Source organism: Hibiscus syriacus, unplaced genomic scaffold (assembly GCF_006381635.1).
Source record: "Hibiscus syriacus cultivar Baekdansim isolate YM2019G1 unplaced genomic scaffold, ASM638163v2 tig00112488_pilon, whole genome shotgun sequence".
Lineage (NCBI taxonomy): Eukaryota > Viridiplantae > Streptophyta > Magnoliopsida > Malvales > Malvaceae > Hibiscus > Hibiscus syriacus.
In genome coordinates, this window is record NW_024063342.1 from 967,300 (window position 1) to 988,413 (window position 21,114).

General features: G+C 37.7%; 1 protein-coding gene and 1 pseudogene across 1 annotated transcript; one reads left to right on the plus strand and one right to left on the minus strand.

The window, feature by feature from the left end:
* Positions 1–1,854: 1,854 nt before the first annotated feature.
* Positions 1,855–4,257, minus strand: LOC120180068 (cytokinin dehydrogenase 3-like). The gene is made up of 5 exons (XM_039185490.1): positions 3,654–4,257; positions 2,952–3,079; positions 2,590–2,868; positions 2,227–2,495; positions 1,855–2,152 (listed from the first exon to the last, which is right to left on the minus strand). The coding sequence occupies exons 1-5, from the start codon at positions 4,255–4,257 to the stop codon at positions 1,855–1,857; spliced, it is 1,578 nt and encodes a 525-aa protein (XP_039041421.1).
* An 11,897-nt stretch (positions 4,258–16,154) lies between these two features.
* Positions 16,155–21,114, plus strand: part of LOC120180070 — a 42,325-nt pseudogene continuing 37,365 nt past the window's right edge.

Sequence of the window (21,114 nt, forward strand, 5' to 3'; positions counted from 1 at the left end):
AAAAATGACAAGGAAAGGCAGAAAATCTATATTTCTGCCGAAAGGAGTTTGTGTGTGTATATATTTGGGGGGGGGGGGGGGAAGTGTTGCATGAAAACGATGGTTGGTGAAGATAAACAAGTTAGATTTATGGCTTAATTTTGGATTCAGTCCCCGTACGCTTTGGTTTTTTGCAATTTAACCTCTTCTTTTAATTGAAGGAATGCAGTCCTCATTATATTTGTTTATCTAAAAATCAAAGTACATTTAATCTCTTCTTTTAATTCAAGGGATGATATTAGGAATGCACATGTACATGTTAATCAAAGGGATGACCCAGGTGGTAAGGATAAATGCTGGTCTTTGCTATTTTATATGCTTTTGAGGTCTTAATGTTAAGCTTGGTTGTTTTGTCGAGTTTATCTCGTGGTTATTTATTGTATATGTTAACACGGATACTCTTTTCTCTCAAGTAGGTTTAGAGGAGTTTTTAACGAGACCTACGGTAGTACTCCCTACTTATAAAAAAGTACATTTTATAACAGTGTTGATGCAATTCTATTAAATTTAAACTTAAATCGAGATTAAATTTGAAAATCGAAAGAGTAGAGGATGTGAAACTCCCTACTTATAAAAAAGTACATTTTATAACAGTGTTGATGCAATTCTATTAAATTTAAACTTAAATCGAGATTAAATTTGAAAATCGAAAGAGTAGAGGATGTGAAACCTAAATTTATTGGAAAGGTTTTTGGGAACAAATTCAATATATAATCCAGATAATAATACATTAATGTTTAATAACATACCAAATAAATTTTATAACCCAAATTCAACTCTTATCTTTTCTTTTATCACTAAATGTCTAAATCATGTTATATTAATTAAAAAATATCTTGAATTATTGTTTTCCATATTTGAAAAGAAATTATTAGGTAATCCTAAATAATACTATATTTTGAAAAAGAATCAATAAATGCACGAATAAAGTGAACTCGGTGATAAATGAATTGTTATTATTCCTTGCTATTCCAAGTTCGAGCACCAAAAGTGCTATGAGATTGAGTATTCAATATCAAATGACTAAGAGTTATTTTTAAACATATACTACCTTTTAGTTATATCAGATTAATCAAAAAAATTAATTACAAAAACCTCCAGAATTAATGTTTTTCAATATTTTGAAAAGAAATGATTAACCCTAAATCATGCTATATTACTTACTAAAATCTCTTGAACTAATGTTCTTCCGTATTTTGAAAAGAGAAAAATTGTAACCAACAAAAAATTAGGCTAATCATACGAGTTATTAGTTTTTTTTTTTTTGAAAGTTAAGTAAAGGATTTGAGTCATGATTTCATGAATGGAGTAAATTAAATCAGACCTAAATTTGGACTAAAATTTTGAGATACATCTGATTTGACCCAAATACTTTCTATCTTAAACATGACACGTCTCAATCCAATCTCACCCTTTATAATATCCAATTTAATCTAAGCTCAAATTTTTAAAATTAAAAAACATTTATAAGATTGAATCAAGATTAAAAACCGTCATAAAATGAAAATGACTGTATGGGGATTTGTACAAAATTATGTTCCTTACTTTACATAATTTACAAATCAAGCGAGTCCAATAATCATGCTATATGCCCTAGGAGTAACACGCCTGTGGAAACTCCTGCCCAGTGGATTATAACGACTCTAACTTGTGAGACTGGCTGGCTTACTATCTGTTTGAGTTCTATGAAATCTGCAAAATGCAAATTAATTGTTATAATTACTGTTTTAAGGTTATGAGTCATCAATATCTAACATTTTAGTATTATTAATTTTATGTTCCAAAAATTATAGAAAAAAAAATTAAAGTTAGCACCTAGCTATTGCTATTGAAAATACTTTGTCCAGGAGATAACAAAAATTTTGGATCAAACTGCTGTTTTCTCTGCTGAAAAGCATTCCATTTCGAGCCAAAATGAGTAATCCAATCTTCTTTAGTTGTATAATGAGGAAGATACTGCTTAACCTCAATACCAGCCTTTTCACAAAATCGCAAAACTGCCTTGTTTTGATCATCAAAAGCTTGCCAATTATCGAACCCACTTGCAAGCAAAAACCCTACTGTATAGAAAATTTCTTCATCTGGTATAGAAGCTGACATCCTATCATCCCACCTGAAATTCAGAGCATATATATAAGCACCCGAGAGACGAATGTGTATACTCAAATTTTGGTTTGAAACACTTACTTATTTCTGTTCATGGGGTAAACAAGGAGAGGGCCAATGGTAATCTTTCTTTGAAGGACAATGCCTTTAAAAACACCATGGTTGAAGTCTGTCATCCGAGATTTGGGTATAAAAAGATTCAACCATGGATGTGGAACGTCCCATAATCCTTTTGATCTCAGCTTCAGCTCTTCACTTCGTACCCTATTCAAGAACTCTACGTATGAGACACCTTTTTCGAACAGAAATCCAGGCAGGTACGTCAAGCCTTGAAGCTGCTGCTGCAGATCCTATGGAAAAACAAAAACAAAAACATAGACAGATTGGTTATCATTACATCATTCTATGTAATCTTTTATGTAAGGAAGATGAATGTGGTTTTACCTTGTCCACAGTGGCATTGGTTTGATCATCGTAATAATACTTGACGATTTCGAGACTGTAAACGATGCCGTATTTGGTTATCAAGGCGATTATTTTGGGTTGATCTTGGGGTGGGAAAAAGGTGGATCTGAAGTTTTCTAAAGAGCCTTGATTCAACAGAAGCGAGCCTTCTACATAATTCAGTGCGTTCTTGTCTGCCCTTTCGTTTTTGGAGATCAAGAGCTCTTGGTCTCTACTAAAAGCTGTGAAATCACTGTAAAACATCCGTATCCACTTAACCTGTTTCACCAAAAACAAATGAGGATGAAGTCATGGTATGGATGAACACAATGACATGCATGCTTGCTTGTATGCGTATTTACCCGTTTTGGTGCTGTTTCAAGTGGGATTCTTGCTCTTGTTATTATTCCGAACTGGCCTAAACCTCCAAGAACAGCAAAAAAGAGATCGGAGTTGTTGTTTGGAGAGCAAGTCACAAAATCACCTTTCCCTGAATTTAAAAGACAATTAACCTCGTTCGTAAATTAACCCTCTAAATGATTGCATATAAGCAAGCAAAACAACACGAATACATAATTATCCCAAAAAAATCTAACATATTTAAATCATCCCGAACTATAAACCCTAAATCTAAATACTAAAACATATATAATATGAATACAACCTACCTATGAAATATTTTTTTCACTTTCAGTGTATGTGACACCAAAATAGTATTAGAGGACTTAGATATGATCAAATGATACTCACCCTTAATCTAGAATTTAAACTTAGACATACTCTCCATGGCTAAAAGTAAATTAAAGAAAGAAAAAGCTTTTGACTCTCTGAAATAGGGTTTGATTAAATGTACTTAGAAAATCTCTGACATGTGTAGTTAAAGAATCAAACCTATTAAAACTTATCAAGCATGTAAGTGATTAAGGGGAGTATTGTTATACCTAAAGATTCAGAGTTTGAGAAGCTGAATTTGCATTGTGTGTGCATTGTTAACGTCTAAGAAAAATTATAAATAGATACTATCTTCTAATCACCCCAGATTATGTATTTCGAATTTTGATTACCTGTTATAACGTCCATTTCATAAACGTTGCTGATCTGAGGACCATAACGAAACGTTTGCCCACTGATTCCAGCATTGGACAGCGTTCCGCCAACGGTTAGATACAAATAATCGGTCCAAGAAACAGGCGACAATCCACTCCTCAGCGTCACGTTCAACACATCGATCCAAAGCTGTTGGCCGCCGACGTCCGCGTACTTCCCGTCGTTGGAAATACGGATTCCGATTTTGTTTGGATTCTTGTTCAACCACGTCATGTCAACGACGACGCCGTTCTTCGCCATGGCTTGGCCGCGGACGGAGTGGGAATTCCCTCTGGCGGCTACGGTGAAGGGAGCCGAACTATTGTAGTTGGATTTGAGGAGAGAAGCGATGTCTTGCGGCGAGGAAGGGAAGAGAACCGCCTGGGGAACGGATTTCACAATGAGTCCAAAATCTTGAGAGGAGGATGCAATGGCGGACGGACCACGGGAGAGTTTTGATCCAATATCAAGGTCTTCGAGATTCGATGAAAGAACATCATCGTTCTTTGGTATTCCTATGAAAGCCATCAAACGGCTTAGAAGCATTATGACTGTGAAATATGATGGAAAAGCAGCAACCATTTTTGCTCTTTGGTGAATCAAAAGCAGTGAAAAAAAAATAACAAAGATCGGCAGAGAATCTATTTTTCTGTTGAAAGGAGAGAGAGGGTGTGTGTTTATATAGAAGGGGGAAACTGCTGCATGGAAACGATGAAGGTTGGTAAAGATGAAATCGGAGTTATATCTCTGGTGGCTATAAACAAGTTAAATTTATGGTTTAATTCTTGACTCAGTCCCCGTATACGCTTCGGTTTTTGGAAATTTAATCTCTCTTATTTAGTTCAAGGAATCCAGTCCTCATATATGTCTATTTAAAAATCCAATATATAACATTGTTAATATAATTTAATTCTGACAAAAAAAAACCTTTTTCTCTATCCCAGTGAACTAAAGCCAAAGATTAAATTAAAAAAATCTAACAAATTCAATAAATAATCCAGCTAATAATACATTAATGTTAAGGGTAAATTATACATTTAATACATAAACTATCACTTTTAGTCTTTAGTATTTAACTTTCATTTTTTTTAAAACTATACCTGACGTTTAATTTTTGTTTCATTTTAATACTCAACCATTGATAACTTTAGTTTTTGTTTCATTTTACTATTCCGTTCGAAATTTAACATTAAGTTTAAAAAAAATTAAAATTTAAGTACTAAAACATATATCATATAGGCGCCACCACATGTTTTTCCCCTATTCATTCTCTGTGGTGGCTAGGCTGTTTAATGGGGGCATGGGGCCCAAATCATATATTTTCAACCCTCCGATCATGATCGTGTGGTACATATTGGTCAACCTCTTTCCGGCTTTAGGATGCAAATTGCAAAGCATGCTTGGTCAAAGTTTAGTAATCATCAAAACAATTCGTTTTAGATTTGATTTATTTGTTTCGGGAATAAATTTATGGATCAAAGGGGCACTTTCCTTCACTTTTGAAATAAATAACTAACCCTGCTATATTAATTACGTTTATATATTGAATATCCATTGAAATATCATATTTTGGAAATAAATAATTTAGTAACCCTATATCATGTTATATTAATTACAAATATATATTGAATTAATGTTCTTCCAAACTTTTAAAATAAATAATTAACCCTGCTATATTAGTTACATTTATCTCTTGAATTGGTGTTCTTCTATATTTTGGAAAGAAATAATGATGTCTATTGATTATATTTATGTATGTATTTTGGAACTATATATTTTATTATATTTATGAACGTTTAATGTTAAATGATTGAAAATCTTTAAATATATATTACTTTACATTCACTATAGATTAATAAATTTTTTTAAAGAAAATCATGTGCCTTAAAAATATTTGGTGGATTTTTATGCAAATAAAAGAAAAAAAAAAAATTAAAATCAATAATTAGTTGATCTAATGATACGAGGCTTTAGATCTCTTGAGCAACATCAAGGGATTTAATCTTTAATTTATGAATGAAGGAAATTGGGATGGTTTGGATTTTCTGCAAAACAACCTAAAATTCGACTTAAATTTTATGATAAAAACTCAAATCCAACCAGACCCAGACGAGTTTTTGACGCGGTTAGCAAGAAATTTGTTTATGAAACAAAACATATTTTTAAAGGTCTTTTGTTATGTGCAAATTGTGTGATCTTATTTGGAGTATAGCAAGCAAGATGTTGTGGATTTGATTGTCATCATTTGGTGGGAGTTTCCATTGAATTGTTTAGTGGTTGTTGGTCTTTTGAGTTTCTACGTAGGTGGGGCTGCCTAAGAGGAAGAGGCGTGCTGTGGGGGAGTTCTTAACCCAGAAACTCGGGCTGTTTTTCTGTGTTGGAGACATGCATCGTGCTTAGGGGGTTTTGTTCGCGGGGGAGTGGTCGTTTTTGCTAGGATGCTTTGTGACTCGGCTCAAGGTTTTTTGCAAGTCATAAATAGTTACAACTGTCGTGTTACAGTTGTCAGTCTTCTCGATGGACAACCCTAAAAAATTCATCAAATTCAAATTAAATTATTACCCAACAAAGCTCCATAATATAGCTCTATAACATCCTATCCATATTAATTAATATAAAAACCGGACTAACAATATGCATATATGTAAATAAAGTATTTAATGCGTGCAAGAAATGGGAAAAATAATTAAATAATTAGGTTCTAGATTCGGCTGGAATTGAAGAATCGGTAATTAACAAAAGCATGCATGGATTCAAAGGGTAATCTTTGACCTAAAGATCATACCACTACACGACCAAGCCAAAATCAGACCCGAATAGTCAACATTCAAATATGAATTCTATCAATATTTTATTATTACGCATCGGTCTAATTCTAATTTTAATCCATAGATTACATTGTTAATCGAGATTTAACCATTTTATTTTGATTTGACATAACTTAGTCCTTTTATTCTTATAGTGTTATTAGGTTTAATTTAATAACCATAAATTGTTATCATGTAAAGTGATGCCATAAATTTATTTTTGTTTTCCTCTCTGGATCGGTATACGTATGAATTCAATAAATCATATTAGGAACCAAATTGAAAGATCAATATATAAGTAAAAAAAAAAGGCTGGTTCCAATGGGAAGTACTTGGAAGTCCAGAAGGGAGCCAAACCTTTTTTCGATCTTTGTTAGCAATGTTAGTAAAAGGATTCAGGTCCAAACTCTTAAGGATGCGTTCCGGGAGTATGGTGATGTTCAAGATGTTTTCATTGCTTATAACAACAGGAAAAGGTTAGATGCGAGTTCCACCTTTGCGTTTGTTAGATACAGTAAGAAATCGGAAGCAAATATTACAGTGCTTAAAGCTGATGGGAGGATTTTGGATGGCTTCAAGATTAGGGTTTTCCATGACAAAGTGGCTGATAGTTATTATCAGAGAGGGGGTCTAGTTAATTTTGTCAAGAAAGTTTGGAAACCAGCCATTAGAGACGTAAGATCATTCAAAGAAGTGTTGGGAGGGAAGAAGTTGCCTGTTGGAGATAGTTATGGATCAGAAGTGATTAAACAGCCTGGGAGAGTAGGTTCTTCTCAGGGGGTGATTCATGTTAGTGTAGCAGATGGGAAAATGTTGAATGGTTATTCTAAGGTTGCTGGAGAGAGTGCAAATATTATCATTCCTAAACAAGATTTATTGTGGGTAGGCTATAGTATGGTTGGGAAAATTAAGAATAACTACAATGTTGATATTGTCCAAACAACGTTTAGAGCTGAAGGGTTTGAGGTGAAAGTAAGTCCTTGGCATGAATTACTGGTTATCATTCAATTCAAAAGTGGAAGAGATCGTCAGTCGTGTTGGTTGCGCCGAGAAGATTGGATTTGCCATTGGTTTGATGACCTAGAATTACTGGAAGGGTTCGAGAATAAAGTCAGTTTTAAAGTATGGGTGCTATTAAAGGATGTGCCTGTGTCGATCTTGAGTGTAAAATTGTTTAAGGATTTAGGTAGTTCATGGGGGAAAGTTCTTAAGGTAGATGATGAAACCAGAAACAAGGAGAGATTTGATATTGCAAAGCTTCTGTTGGAAGTTCATTCTGAGTCCTCTATTCCAGAGAAAGTATCCATCATATTAAATGGAAGGATTTTCAAAATCAGCATCCGTACTGAGTCCCATGAGGGCTTTCGTACTTTTATAGATGGGTCAATGGCGGGGGGAACCAAGTGGTTTCCAGCTTTGGAACATGAGGCGGTTGATCAGGCTTTCGTAGAAGAGAACGTTGCAGAGGCTGAGTTAGCGAAAAGTTGGCAGCTGATGGAACATGTTGAATCTGCTAGTCAGAGAGTTGATAAGGATGATGGTGTGTTGGTTAGAGAATCGAGCCAAGTGGGAGCTGTTGAGGTTAATCTGTGGATCTAGCTGTAAATATTGGGGATTCAGAAGTGAGATTGCACGACATTCCTATCATGGCCAATATTGGGCATGTTTTTCAGCCTGTAGATGAGAGCTTTGGGCTCTTGGAAATTAATAGAGATCTATCACAAAGTTGGGAAAACCAATCCATTTCTCATGGTTCTAGGCTTCAGGACGTGCTAATTAAGGAAGTTTTATCCTTAAATCTTGTGGATGAAGCTCGGATGGTTGTTTCTACAGTGGGTAAGACGGGTCTTTCTAATTCTCAGAACCTAGCAGAGGGTTTTTCCTCTCCGAATATGTCCCGAATTCCAAAGTCGGATGTTTCAAATCGAAGGAAGAAATTATTAAAAAATGGATTGCAAGAAGAGCGGAAGAGTTCATCTCGGTCGAAAGTTAAGGGTGATAAGAATAGGGTCCCTCGGGGAGAGAATTGGTGCATAGAAAATTAAGCGGACTTGACGATGACAGTTGGTGAGGCACTGGGAGTGGAATTCTCAGGTTCGAGAGAAGCTGCGATTATTAGGTTGGAAGCTATCGAGAGGAGGGATAAGTCTTGAATCCTTTTTGTTATCTGGTGTATCCTTCTTGGTGTGTGTTCTCATTTATATGGAAGAGTCTTGTAATAAAAAAATTTGTGATTAGTGGTCTCTTAGAAAGAAGATTGATAGATAAGAATGCTAGGAATATGTTGTGTTCGCCTGCTGAAGGCGCTTCTGGTGGTCTAATTTTGTTGAGGGACTCGAATATGTTTGATATGAGAGATCAAGTTGTGCTCAGGAGAATTTTAGCTATAAAGGGTAGTTTAGTTAGGTCCAACTTGGATATAGGTTTGGTTAATGTTTATGGTCCGAACGTGCCAGGGGAGAGGAAAGATTTTTTTGAGATTTTGAATGCGGTGATTACTGACTTGAATTCCTCGGTTTATATGGGTGGCGATTTTAATGTTGTCCGATCAGATGATGAAAGAGTAGGGGTTTGTTATCATCTAGGAGGTATGAATATGTTTGAGGATTTTATCTCTACTTGGGATCTTGTTGAAATTCCAAACGTGGGTAGTCAGTTTACTTGGTTCAGGGGTGGTATGAATGTGGCAACAAGTAGGCTAGACAAGTTCTTGGTCTCTGCTAAAATTGTTAGTTTGTTCCCTCTTCTTACACAAACCACCTTACCTAGAAGTTTATCCGATCATAGACCTATTATCTTGTTGGAGTGACAATACGAGTGCGGTTGCCATGAGTGCTAATCCGGTGTTTCATGCACGGTCGAAGCATATAGAATTGGACATACACTTTGTGCGCGAAAAGGTAGAATGTGGAGCTGTTCGTGTTAGTTACGTACCAGCAGAGCATCAAGTGGCTGATGGAATGACCAAACCTTTGGCTAAGTCTGCACATGTTCTGTTTAGTCAAAAAGTTCAGGTAGCTGAAACGAGAACAACCGAGAAGGACGGGGAGAATGTTGAAGCATGAACTCATGCTTTCGTGAGTTCACATATGTTGCTGTTAGTTTGCGTGTGTTCAGTGTAGTTTGGAGTGTGTGCACAATTATGAGTAGGTTGTTAGCAGTTTGTTGAGTCTGTTGGAGTGGTTAGGAGCAGTTAGAAGGCTGTTAAGTCTATGAATATTATCTTAAAGGAAAAGAAGGCCAAAAAGTTCAATCGTCCGTTTAAATGGTTTAATCATTGGGCGGAAGATTCGGATCTTGTTGAAGCATGAACTCATGCTTTCGTGAGTTCACATATGTTGCTGTTAGTTTACGTGTGTTCAGTGTAGTTTGGAGTGTGTGTGCACAATTAATGAGTAGGTTGTTAGCAGTTTGTTGAGTCTGTTGGAGTGGTTAGGAGCAGTTAGAAGGCTATTAAGTCTATGAACTCATGTATAAATGTACTGCTTAACATTGGATAATAGATACGCTTCTGCATATTCTTGATAATTCCAAGAGTTGTATATCAATTTCAATATGGTATCAGATGCTAGTGTTCTGGTGGCGTAGAAGGAGTTGTGTCAGGGTCCTGTTGAGCCAACGTTGGAGCTATGGTGCTTTCGGCCTCTCCTATTTCCGGCGGTGCTGTAAGCAGTGCTGAACATTTGGTAACTGCTTCCAGAGGTTTTACTAACAAACGGTTGAGTGTGGTGCTCGATGAACGGAATTTCTTGCTTTGGAAACAACAGGTGTTGTTGACGGTTAGGAGTCATCGACTTGAGAAGGTGCTTTCTGGGGCGGCTGTTTCTCCACCAGCGACGGTTGTGCTTGACGATGGCACGGTTGTTGAAAACGAAGATCATGAAGTCTTTGTAGCCCAAGACAGTGCTTTGGCGTCGTGGTTGTTATCTACGATTAGTCCAACCTTGCTACCGCACTTAGTAGGGGCTGAGACAGCGGCGCAGGTTTGGAAGACTGTCAATAAGGTCTTCGCCTGTAAGTATACAACGCCAGTAATGAATTTGCATTACCAGCTGAAAGCTGTTCATCAAGGATATTTAGGAATGCGCGACTATATCTCTCAAGTTAAGGAAATATGTGATGCTCTAGCATCATGTGGTAGTCCAGTGTCTGATCTAGAGCACATTGCGACTATATTGAATGGGTTATCGGCTGAATATAGGCCGGTGGTTACTGTCTTGTCAGCCAGCCGTGACGCCTTGAATCTGGAAGGAGTTGTATCTGTTCTAATCGACGCTGAGACTCAGCAGAAGAACTTCAGTAAGTTTGACAACATAACAGCTGCGGCTAATATTGCTCAAGTAAAAGCATCTGTAGATGATAGAACCAATCGGTTTACCAGACAAGATCAGATTACATCGGAGAGGCAGTCCACATATAGTGGTCAAGCTGGTCGTGGTCGAGGACGTGTCAAGCTACAGTGCCAGCTGTGTGGCAAGAATGGTCACCTCGTGAATAGGTGTTGGTACAGGTTCGATAAGTATTTCTTGGGTGTAGATGAGTCTGATTTGAGGAATTCTGATTCAAGGAACTCATTTAAGGAACGAGTGCCCACGGCTAATGTTTGTCAATATAATTCTAACAAGTGTTCCTGTGTAAATAATACAAATGGAGGTACAACCGGGTTGGATGATCAAGAACGGTTCAAGCCTCTTGCAAACATGGCTACCACGAATTCTTCTCCACGCTCGTGGTTTGTAGATTCGGGGGCAACTCACCATATCACGCCTGACGCTACAGAAGTGATAGATGGCTCGGATTATACTGGAGCTGGGTAAGCTGACTGTAGGCAATGGTAGTGGTTTATCTATAACTAGAATTGGTAAAGCTAATGTTAGTACTGCATCTCGTGCTTTAATATTGAGCGATGTGTTGCATGTGCCTTCAATTACTAAGAAATTGGTATCGGTTTCCAAGCTTGCTAGGGATAATGGAGTGTTCTTAGAGTTTCATGCTCAGCATTGTGTGGTTCGGGATGAAAGGACCGGTGCTGAATTACTGCGAGGAGAGAGACGGTGGCTTGTATGAGTTCGATGGTGTTATGTCTACTCAAGGCCGAATTGCTGAAGCAAATATAGCTTTTAATTCTAATAACAGCTATGTACTGTGGCATGATCGTTTAGGTCATCCGTCTTATAAAGTCTTGTTGCAAGTGTGTAAACAATGTAATATCAGTTTGCCTAGTGGTTTTAATAAAGAGGTTCTTCCAGTATGTATTTCGTGTCATATGGGCAAAAGCCATAGGCTGCCGTTTATGCTTCTGAAACTCAGTATGAACAACCGTTTCAACTAGTATTTTCTGATTTATGGGGTCTAGGTCACATTGAGTCGAATGGCTTTAGATACTACGTCTCGTTTGTAGATGCCTTTTCGAGGCATACTTGGGTGTATTTGCTGAAGAGCAAAGGGCAGGCTGTTAGTGCATTTCAGCTGTTTCAGAAGTTGGTTCGAACTCAGTTTGGACAGGAGGTTAAGGCTGTGCAAACGGATTGGGGAGGTGAGTACCGGTCGCTATCTGTTGTTCTTGCACAGTGTGGTATTCAACACCGAGTGACATGTCCTCATACGTCTCAACAGAATGGGGTTGTTGAGAGGAAGCATAGGCATTTGTTTGAGATGGCTTTGACCTTATTAGCTCGAGCTTCATTACCGTTGAAATACTGGTCCTTTGCAGTCGTAACAGCAGCTCACTTAATTAATAGGTTGCCAACTAAGGTACTTCAAGGCCGTACTCCGTTTGAGAGACTGTTTGGGAAGCCCCCTACGTATGATCATTTGAGGGTGTTCAGCTGTAGATGTTTCCCTCATTTACGGGTGTTTCAACCGTACAAGCTTGCGTACAGGTCAATCGTGCGTGTTTTTGGGGTACAACATCAATCATCGAGGATATCAATGCTTAGCATCGGATGGACGGGTGTATGTGTCTCGGCATGTCGTTTTTGATGAGCATGAGTTTCCATTCGCTAAGTCTGGAAGTGAGAAGAATGAGACTGCTGTGGGAAAACCGTGTAGTAGAGCTTCGTTGGTTGTAATTCCTGGTGCTCAACGTGTTTGTGGTAATTCCACACAACCAGTTGTTCAAGAGAGTCGATATACCCCAGTGTGTACTAACGGTGTGCCAACAGTTGCTGAAGTTGGAGCATCGAGCAGTAGGGTGAGTCGACATACTGAGAATGGAAGTGTTGGTGGAAGTCAAGACAATAGCTCGGTGGGGTTGGAGCAAAGTCAGATCAATGAGGTTGGTGGTGTGTTGGTTGTTGAGACAGGCCGTGTTGAGACTGTTGCTGAGACAGACCGTGTTGAGGCTACCTCAGTCTGTCCTTCGGTGTACAATGAGCATCCAATGGTTACACGCAGTAAGCGAGGGATTTTTAAACCAAGAGTTTTTGTTGCACAAACTCAGGGCAATGTTGGAGAGCCAAGCTCGATAAAGCAAGCGCTTCAAGATCCACAATGGAAGGAAGCAGTATTGGCTGAATATGATGCGTTGGTGAGGAATGGCACTTGGACGTTAGAACCATTACCAAAAGGGCGAGCAGCAGTTGGCTGTAAATGGCTATTCAAGATTAAGTTTAATGCAGATGGATATGTGTTGAAGCATAAAGCACGTCTTGTGGCGAGGGGTTACTCACAAGTACCTGTCCATGACTTCGGTGACACGTTTAGTCCGGTGGTGAAGACTACTACTGTAAATGCTGTGTTGTCTCTTGCTGTGACTTGAGGTTGGAGTTTAAGGCAGGTGGATGTTAACAATGCATTCCTTAACGGTGAGCTTGGAGAAGAGGTGTACATGGTCCAACCACCGGGTTTTGAACGAGTGGCTAGTGATGGAACTCGGCTTATTTGTAGGCTGAGGAAGGCTTTTTATGGATTGCGACAAGCACCACGCATGTGGTATGCCAAGCTGCGCAATTACCTGCTGGAGCTCGGGTTCTGTGGTACGAAGGCTGATGCGTCTTTGTTTATCCGCCGAGTGGGTGATGTTCGTATAATAGTGCTGGTATATGTCGATGACATTATCATCACAGGTGAGTCTAATGATGCTATTAATGAGGTGGTTAATCTACTTGGTGCGAAGTTCTCGTTGAAAGATCTGGGAGAACTCGGATACTTTCTGGTGTTGAAGTGCATAGGACCTCTGAGAAGTTGGTGTTGAGCCACGCAAGTTTATTAAAGAGTTACTAGAACAGACTGCTATGCTTACTGTTAAACACCTACACCGATGGTGGTTTCACCGAAGTTGACTAGTGATGCCGGGAAGCCGCTTTCGGATGCATGGATGTATCGAAGCATAGTCGGTTCCTTGTTGTACTTGAGTCATACAAGACCAGATATCGCCTTTAGTGTTAATCGGGTAGCTCAGTACATGCATCGACCTTGTGATGGTCATTGGCTTGCGGTTAAGCGGATATTGCGTTACTTGAGTGGAACGATTGAATGTGGCTTAGTGTTTAGACGTTCTTCTGCAGCTGAAGTTTGCAGTATGACTGCGTTTGCAGATGCTGACTGGGCCAGTAATGTTGATGATCGTAGATCGGTGTCAGGATCATGTGTGTTCCTTGGTTGTAATTTGATCTCGTGGAGTGCAAAGAGACAAAAGGCTGTTGCTCGTTCAACAACAGAAGCTGAATACCGTAGTATTGCTGATACAGTTGCTGAGGTGATTTGGGTGAAGTCCTTGTTGACTGAGTTGGGGGAAGAAGTTGATGCGATACCGGTCGTGGAGTGACAATACGAGTGCGGTTGCCATGAGTGCTAATCCGGTGTTTCATGCACGGTCGAAGCATATAGAATTGGACATACACTTTGTGCGCGAAAAGGTAGAATGTGGAGCTGTTCGTGTTAGTTACGTACCAGCAGAGCATCAAGTGGCTGATGGAATGACCAAACCTTTGGCTAAGTCTGCACATGTTCTGTTTAGTCAAAAAGTTCAGGTAGCTGAAACGAGAACAACCGAGAAGGACGGGGAGAATGTTGAAGCATGAACTCATGCTTTCGTGAGTTCACATATGTTGCTGTTAGTTTGCGTGTGTTCAGTGTAGTTTGGAGTGTGTGTGCACAATTAATGAGTAGGTTGTTAGCAGTTTGTTGAGTCTGTTGGAGTGGTTAGGAGCAGTTAGAAGGCTGTTAAGTCTATGAACTCATGTATAAATGTACTGCTTAACATTGGATAATAGATACGCTTCTGCATATTCTTGATAATTCCAAGAGTTGTATATCAATTTCAACAAGGCTAGACAGGTTCTTGGTCTCTGCTGAAATTGTTAGTTTGTTCCCTCTTCTTACACAAACCACCTTACCTAGAAGTTTATCCGATCATAGACCTATTATCTTAAAGGAAAAGAAGGCCAAAAAGTTCAATCGTCCGTTTAAATGGTTTAATCATTGGGCGGAAGATTCGGATCTTGTTGGAATAATTAAGGAATTATGTGAAAGAAATAGTGGTAATGGTATGAATCAAATTTTATTAGTAAAGGATGCGACGAAGGTTCGGGAAAGTACAGCAAATCAGAAGGTCCCTTTTTCGGTGGGAGAGATTAACAAGCATATTGATATTTTAGAGAATAGAGTCATTGCTGATGGTAATAGCACTGCATTGCAGAATGAGTTATATTCTTTGAAGGCAAGGCTGTGGGCTGCGGTGAGGAAAGAAGAACGTGAGTGGCTGTAAAAATCGAGATTGAAATGGTTTAGACATGGGGATAAAAATACCAGATTTTTTCATCTCTCGGCTGATGCTCAAGGTAGAATTAATTTGATATCTAAGCTCAAGATCTCGAATACGGTGGTAAAAAGTCAGGTTGGAATTCAGAATGCTTTTGTTAAGTACTTTATCTCTGGATACAAGGAAGTGTTAACTGTCCCACTTAAAAGATTTGGACTTAATCTGAAGAGGTTGAATTACGTTTCTAGCCGTTTTATCGAGCGTCCATTCTCGGAGGAGGAGGTGTGGCTTTCTATTAAGGGGGCTGATGGGTCAAGAGCCCTGGGGCTGGATGGTTTCAATTTGGATTTTTTAAGAAGTTTTGGGGGTCTATTAAAGGGGAAGTCATGACTTTCATGCATAATTTTTATTGGGGTAGAGTTCAAGATTATCGTTTAATAAATCCTTATTCACCTCATTCCTAAGAAGGTGGAGGCTTGTATCCGAGGATTTTAGACCGATTTCGTTGGTGGGTAGTTTGTATAAGATTATCTAGAAATTTTATTGGGGTAGAGTTCAAGATTTATCGTTTAATAAATCCTTTATTCACCTCATTCCTAAGAAGGTGGAGGCTTTGTATCCGGAGGATTTTAGACCGATTTCGTTGGTGGGTAGTTTGTATAAGATATTATCTAGAGTTTTAGCCAAGAGGTTGGGCTCTTGCGCCTCTGAGGTCATCGGGGAGAATCAATTCGCTTTTATGACAGGTAAGCAAATGTCGGACTGCATTTTAATTGCAAATGAGGTGATTGACGAGATTATAAAGAGTAAAAAATGAGCTGTTTTGATTAAGGCGGATTTTAGTAAAGCGTTTGATAGTATTGATTGGGGGTTTTTGGATTTGATCCTTAAGAAAATGGGTTTTGGTAGGAGATGGAGGAGTTGGGTTAATATATGCATTTCGACTCCTTTGATTTCAGTGTTAATTAATGGGTGCCCCGTCCAATTATTTCTCAATCAAGAAGGGGCTTAGACAAGGTTGTCCGTTATCGCCGTTTCTATTTAATATTATGGGGGAGGCTCTTAGTGCTATGTTCAAGAGGTCAATTGATATTGGTCTTTGTGAATGGGTTAATATAGGGGATGGTGGTGTTGGTTTGTCTCACATTTAATTCGCGGATGATCTTCTCATCTTCTCCGAAGCTAATGAGTCGTCGATTTTAAACTTTAATCGAGTTCTCAAAATCTTTGAAGTTACGGCTAGGTTGAAATTAAATATGAAAAAGACTAAGTTGTTCGGGATTAATTTGGAGAAGAGTGTTGTGAAGAGGTGGGCTGATTCGATCTATTGTGGTGTGGATGATCTTCCATCGGTGCATTTGGGTATGCCACTTGGTCAGAAGAAAAATTTGAAGAATCTATGGCAACCAGTTTTGGAAAAAATCAGAAGCAGATTGCAAAGCTGGAATAGTAAATTTTTATCCTTTGCAGGTAGAGTCACTTTGATTAAATCAGTCTTGGTCAACCTCCCGGTGTATTACATGCCAATATTTCCCATCCCTACCTCAGTTGTCGAGCAGATCAATAAGTGTATAGCTAATTTTTTATGGAAGTCCCAATCGGTTAGGAGCATTCACTGGGTTAAATGGAAAAACATTTGTGGCCCGAAATCACATGGTGGATTAGGTTTTTTTGATGTTAAAACTAGGAATCGTGCCTTGCTAAATAAGTGGATTTGGAGATTTAGTGATGAAGTGGATAGCTTATGGAGGAAAATTATTGGTGCTAAGTATAAATATGATACTGTTTCCATTATTCCGAGGGCAGTTAATCAGAGAAAGTCACATTGGATCTGGCGTAGTATAGCGAACCCGAGTAGTTCTTATTCGGTGGATCTTAATTCGGAGCTCAAATGTGTCATGGGGGATGGAAAAAAAATTGACTTTTGGACTGTTTACTGGACTGAGCATGTTTCGTTAAAAGCGGCGTTTCCGAGAATCTTTGCAATCGCGGTAAGAAAGCTTGGCAAGATAAGTGAGTTTGGATCATGGGAAAATGGAGCATGGTTGTGGAGGATCGAGCTGAGGAGGCCACTGTTCGAATGGGAAAAATCAGTTTGGTTGAACTTCATCTAGATCCTGAACAATGCCGTGATCGATATTCAAAGAGTAGACAGTCGATGGGAAGTATTCTCCTAAAGCGTATTGCTTAAAGATGACATGTGGTAGTATGGTGAAAGACCATATATGGAGACTGGTTTGGTTCAAATAGGCTCCCCCCCAAAGTTTCAGCATTTGTGTGGAAAGTTATGCATAAAAGAATTCCAATCATGGTAGAACTGGAAAAAAGAGGGGTTAAGAATCTCGATCAGATGAGTTGTCTTTTCTGTAATCAAGAGTTGGAATCGATTAATCATGTTTTATGTTCATATGAGGTCGTTTGGAGAGTATGGCAACGTTGGTGTAGAGTGTGGAAAGTGAATTTAGTGATCCCTATTAATGTTAAACAGCTACTAGAAGTTTGGTTCTCGCAAAGAGTTTGGAAAAAACTTTAATTTCTATGGCAACTTGGTTTTTTTTTATTGATTTGGGTCATCTGGCGATGCAGAAACAAATCTAGATTCCATGGTAGTGTGTTCTCAGTGGATCAAATTTATACCAAAGTTTTAATTCAGGTGGGGGTATGGGCGGGCTTTCTTTGGCCGTCGTTATTACCTTATGTACAAGATTTTTTTAGGAGCCCGAAATCTTTAGTGAATAGGTTATGCTTATGTAGTCGCGTGGTCTGATTTTCTCGATTGTCATATGTTAAGCAAGTGTAGTATTTGCATATTGGGATTATGGTCTGTTTAACTATAATGCTATTTGTTCGGGTTGTCTTGCTCCTACTTTGTATGCTGGTCTGTCAAGAGTGTATGGGAAAGGGTATTGTTTTTTGTGGCTACAGGTGAACATTAAGGGGTCTGTAGTTTTTATGTTTGTATTTGATGTATGTTTGATTGTGTTTTGTTCTGTTTGTACTACCCAAGTTTCATTCTTTTTCCTCCAAATAGGTTTAAGGAGGTTTTTTAATGAGGTCCTTGGGTAATGTACTTTGTAATTTATTGATTTATACAAAGTACCACTTTTCAAAAAAAAAAATATTAGGAACCAAATTATGTCAAGTTAAAAGAATTAAATCTTAAATTTCAATATAGTAGAGGGGACTAAAACCTAAGCCATGCCTTAAGAATGTGATGTCTTAAATTTAACATTCATATACAACATGCAAATGTGTAAAATATCAAATGCCTTTGCTAATAAAAACAAAATGACAATCTAAATGCAATAATCATGGAAACAGTCAAGCATGGCATCCCCACAGTGGAGTTAGGTTTTTATACCTAACAGAACAAGACAGTGAAGCATGTGCTTGAAATTTTGGAATAATAATTAATCCACAAATAAGCAAATATAATAAATTTGAAATTAATTGGACTTAAAAAACATTTTAACAAAATAAAAGGATGAAGATTATTGTTTTTAATTTCAAAATTAAGGATAAGTATTTAGAAAATTGAGGTAAAACTTATTTAACTAGCTTCAAAACTTACAGGGTCTCAAAATAATGTATTTAAAATCAAGATTGCTCCCATACATCGTGTAGTTACGTTTGTGTTACCAAACTTAGTATTCAATCGATTCAAATCAGATCTTAAAAAGATTTATTGTAGGATGATCTTGATCAAGTTTTCTTCGTTCATAATTTCATAGCTTGTCCTCCTTGTATTTGCTTAAAGGACCTAATATTTTATCCAATTAAACCAACTAGTAGTTGGTAAAGGGAAGATATTTTAATGTCCGTTATAATATAATTATACAAGAAGTTTAGTGGTAAAAACTTGTCAATTTTTAGTTTTACGCTGATTTGATATTATTGTGCGAGTAGACATTATAAGTTAATTATTAAAAGTTAAAAATGAATAGATTTTATAAAAGGAAAGAATAAGATAATCTTAATCATCAATTTATATTGATTTTCTACTTTGAAATCAGAATAAAACTCTCTGATTTTTTTTTATTTAATAAGCGAATCTTCCTTTGAATATATATATATATATAGTTGTGGAAAACACTGGCAATGAGTTTCAAATGTCAATATGCTTCTTCATGATAAATACACCACATAGTGAAAATCAATGTGGGTTGTTACTTGTTTTCAAGAGTCTAGGTGACAAAGACCAACATGAAGCACGGCTCATGAACCACATGGGCGTCTGTGCATGCTTTTAATTTCCAAACCCTAAAAGTCCCCGCGCAGAAAAAACATTGGGGAGGGACCGAACTCGATCGAGAGGGGGGGGGGTTGAACTTTGAAGTTGACACTTAACGTGACCTTTTGTGAAGATACTCAAAATCTTCATAGGGATCAAAGCCAGCCTAAAAGACCTCACGTGGTCCAAACCACACTTTGCACCGCCGAAACAGTGATTGCTGTATTACGTCAAAGCAACTCGTATATATCAGAAATGGAGCCATGATCAAATATTGGCAGTGGCAAGGTACTTAATTTCAAAATAATAGCTTATTAAGTATTTAATCTAAAAATTTGGAGGGCAAAAGGTTAATTTTACTTAAATTCAAACTGATAAGGACCTAAAATGTTATTAAACCAAAAATTTTGGGAGGGGCAAGAGCCCTATGTCGTGTCTTAATTTCGATGCGTGAATGTTTTCGTTTTGATTCGTACACTGTTGATCCTTCATCAGTAAACATGAAAGGAGACAGAAAAATCACGGAGAAGAAGAAGGTATGATAATGATGGCTAAAACAAGCTTTCTCTGAATGATAACAGTGGGGGGGGGGGTTGGCTTTGGAAGTTAGGGTTTTCTCTTTTTAGGGTTTAATTTCTAACCTAGCTTCCCCTGTTGATCTATATATACTGTCATCTTCGCTTCGGTTTTACGATCTACGTTAGAAATGTCAAAATTTTCTTTTAATTATATCATTAAGTGTATAAACATCATGTATTCACGTATTAAAATATAACTTCAACCACTTGTTTTCTTAATATTATAACGACAACGATGTTTCGTCCATATCAGGATCATATAGGTCATAGATATAGGAGAGGGATTTCTGTTAATTCTTGGAGTACTCTACCAATGAAACTAAAACCCTAATCTAGAGAAGGTACGATTCGGTCCCAGATTTTGCAACTTATTCTGGAACTCACCTTTGAGCTGTATCAGGTCTTAATCACAATTAAAGCTATCCATGTGCATGGAAGAAATCAAAGGAAAGAACACCTCATGCTCAACTTCATATTATTATACTTTTGGTCTTTCTACTTTACTCAAATTTATATCATATCGGTATATTTCAGTTTAACGCAGTTTGATTAAATCATGATGAGTTAGGGTACTGATGTATGATATAGCCGATAATAATGTACGAGTAATACTAATATATCAATAGGACTCATTGAAACTTTTTCATCGGTAGCCACCCTAAGTATGAATTAGGATTTTAGGGGTGAAGATGTAACTTCTTGACTCTTCTCCTCCAGCATAAAGAGTCTTCTTCCTTCATAGGGGACGGAGGTCGTTTCCCACCAGATGCTGCTCTCTATTTATGCTCTCAAACATTTATCATATTTAAAATTCACCATCACTATATTTAACAGTTCTCTACCTAAATCAAAAGAGATGAACAATCAAATATCACCATAATTTTTATCCTTAGACGTTGACCATGAACAAAATTTAACCGACTGATTACATTATTAAAATAGAGGGACTGAATTTCTGAGTTGGCATCTTGGCCAAGGTTCAAGTATTCATAAAAAAAGGTATGAAGACTAAATCTTAAACTCGCTCATAGTAGAGGGACCAAACACAGAATTAGACCTTCATAAGTTTCATGGTGTGGTCAATTTGTTTGCCCCCAGAATCGGGTATTGGATCTTGCT

Coding starts and splice junctions, on each gene's coding strand:
- LOC120180068 (XM_039185490.1), bottom strand. CDS start 4,257: ATGGTTGCTGCTTTTCCATCATATTTCACAGTCATAATGCTTCTAAGC. Junction 3,080..3,653: donor TGAAATGGACGTTATAACAG/GTAATCAAAATT, acceptor TTTTAAATTCAG/GGAAAGGTGATTTTGTGACT. Junction 2,153..2,226: donor TACCCCATGAACAGAAATAA/GTAAGTGTTTCA, acceptor TCTGAATTTCAG/GTGGGATGATAGGATGTCAG.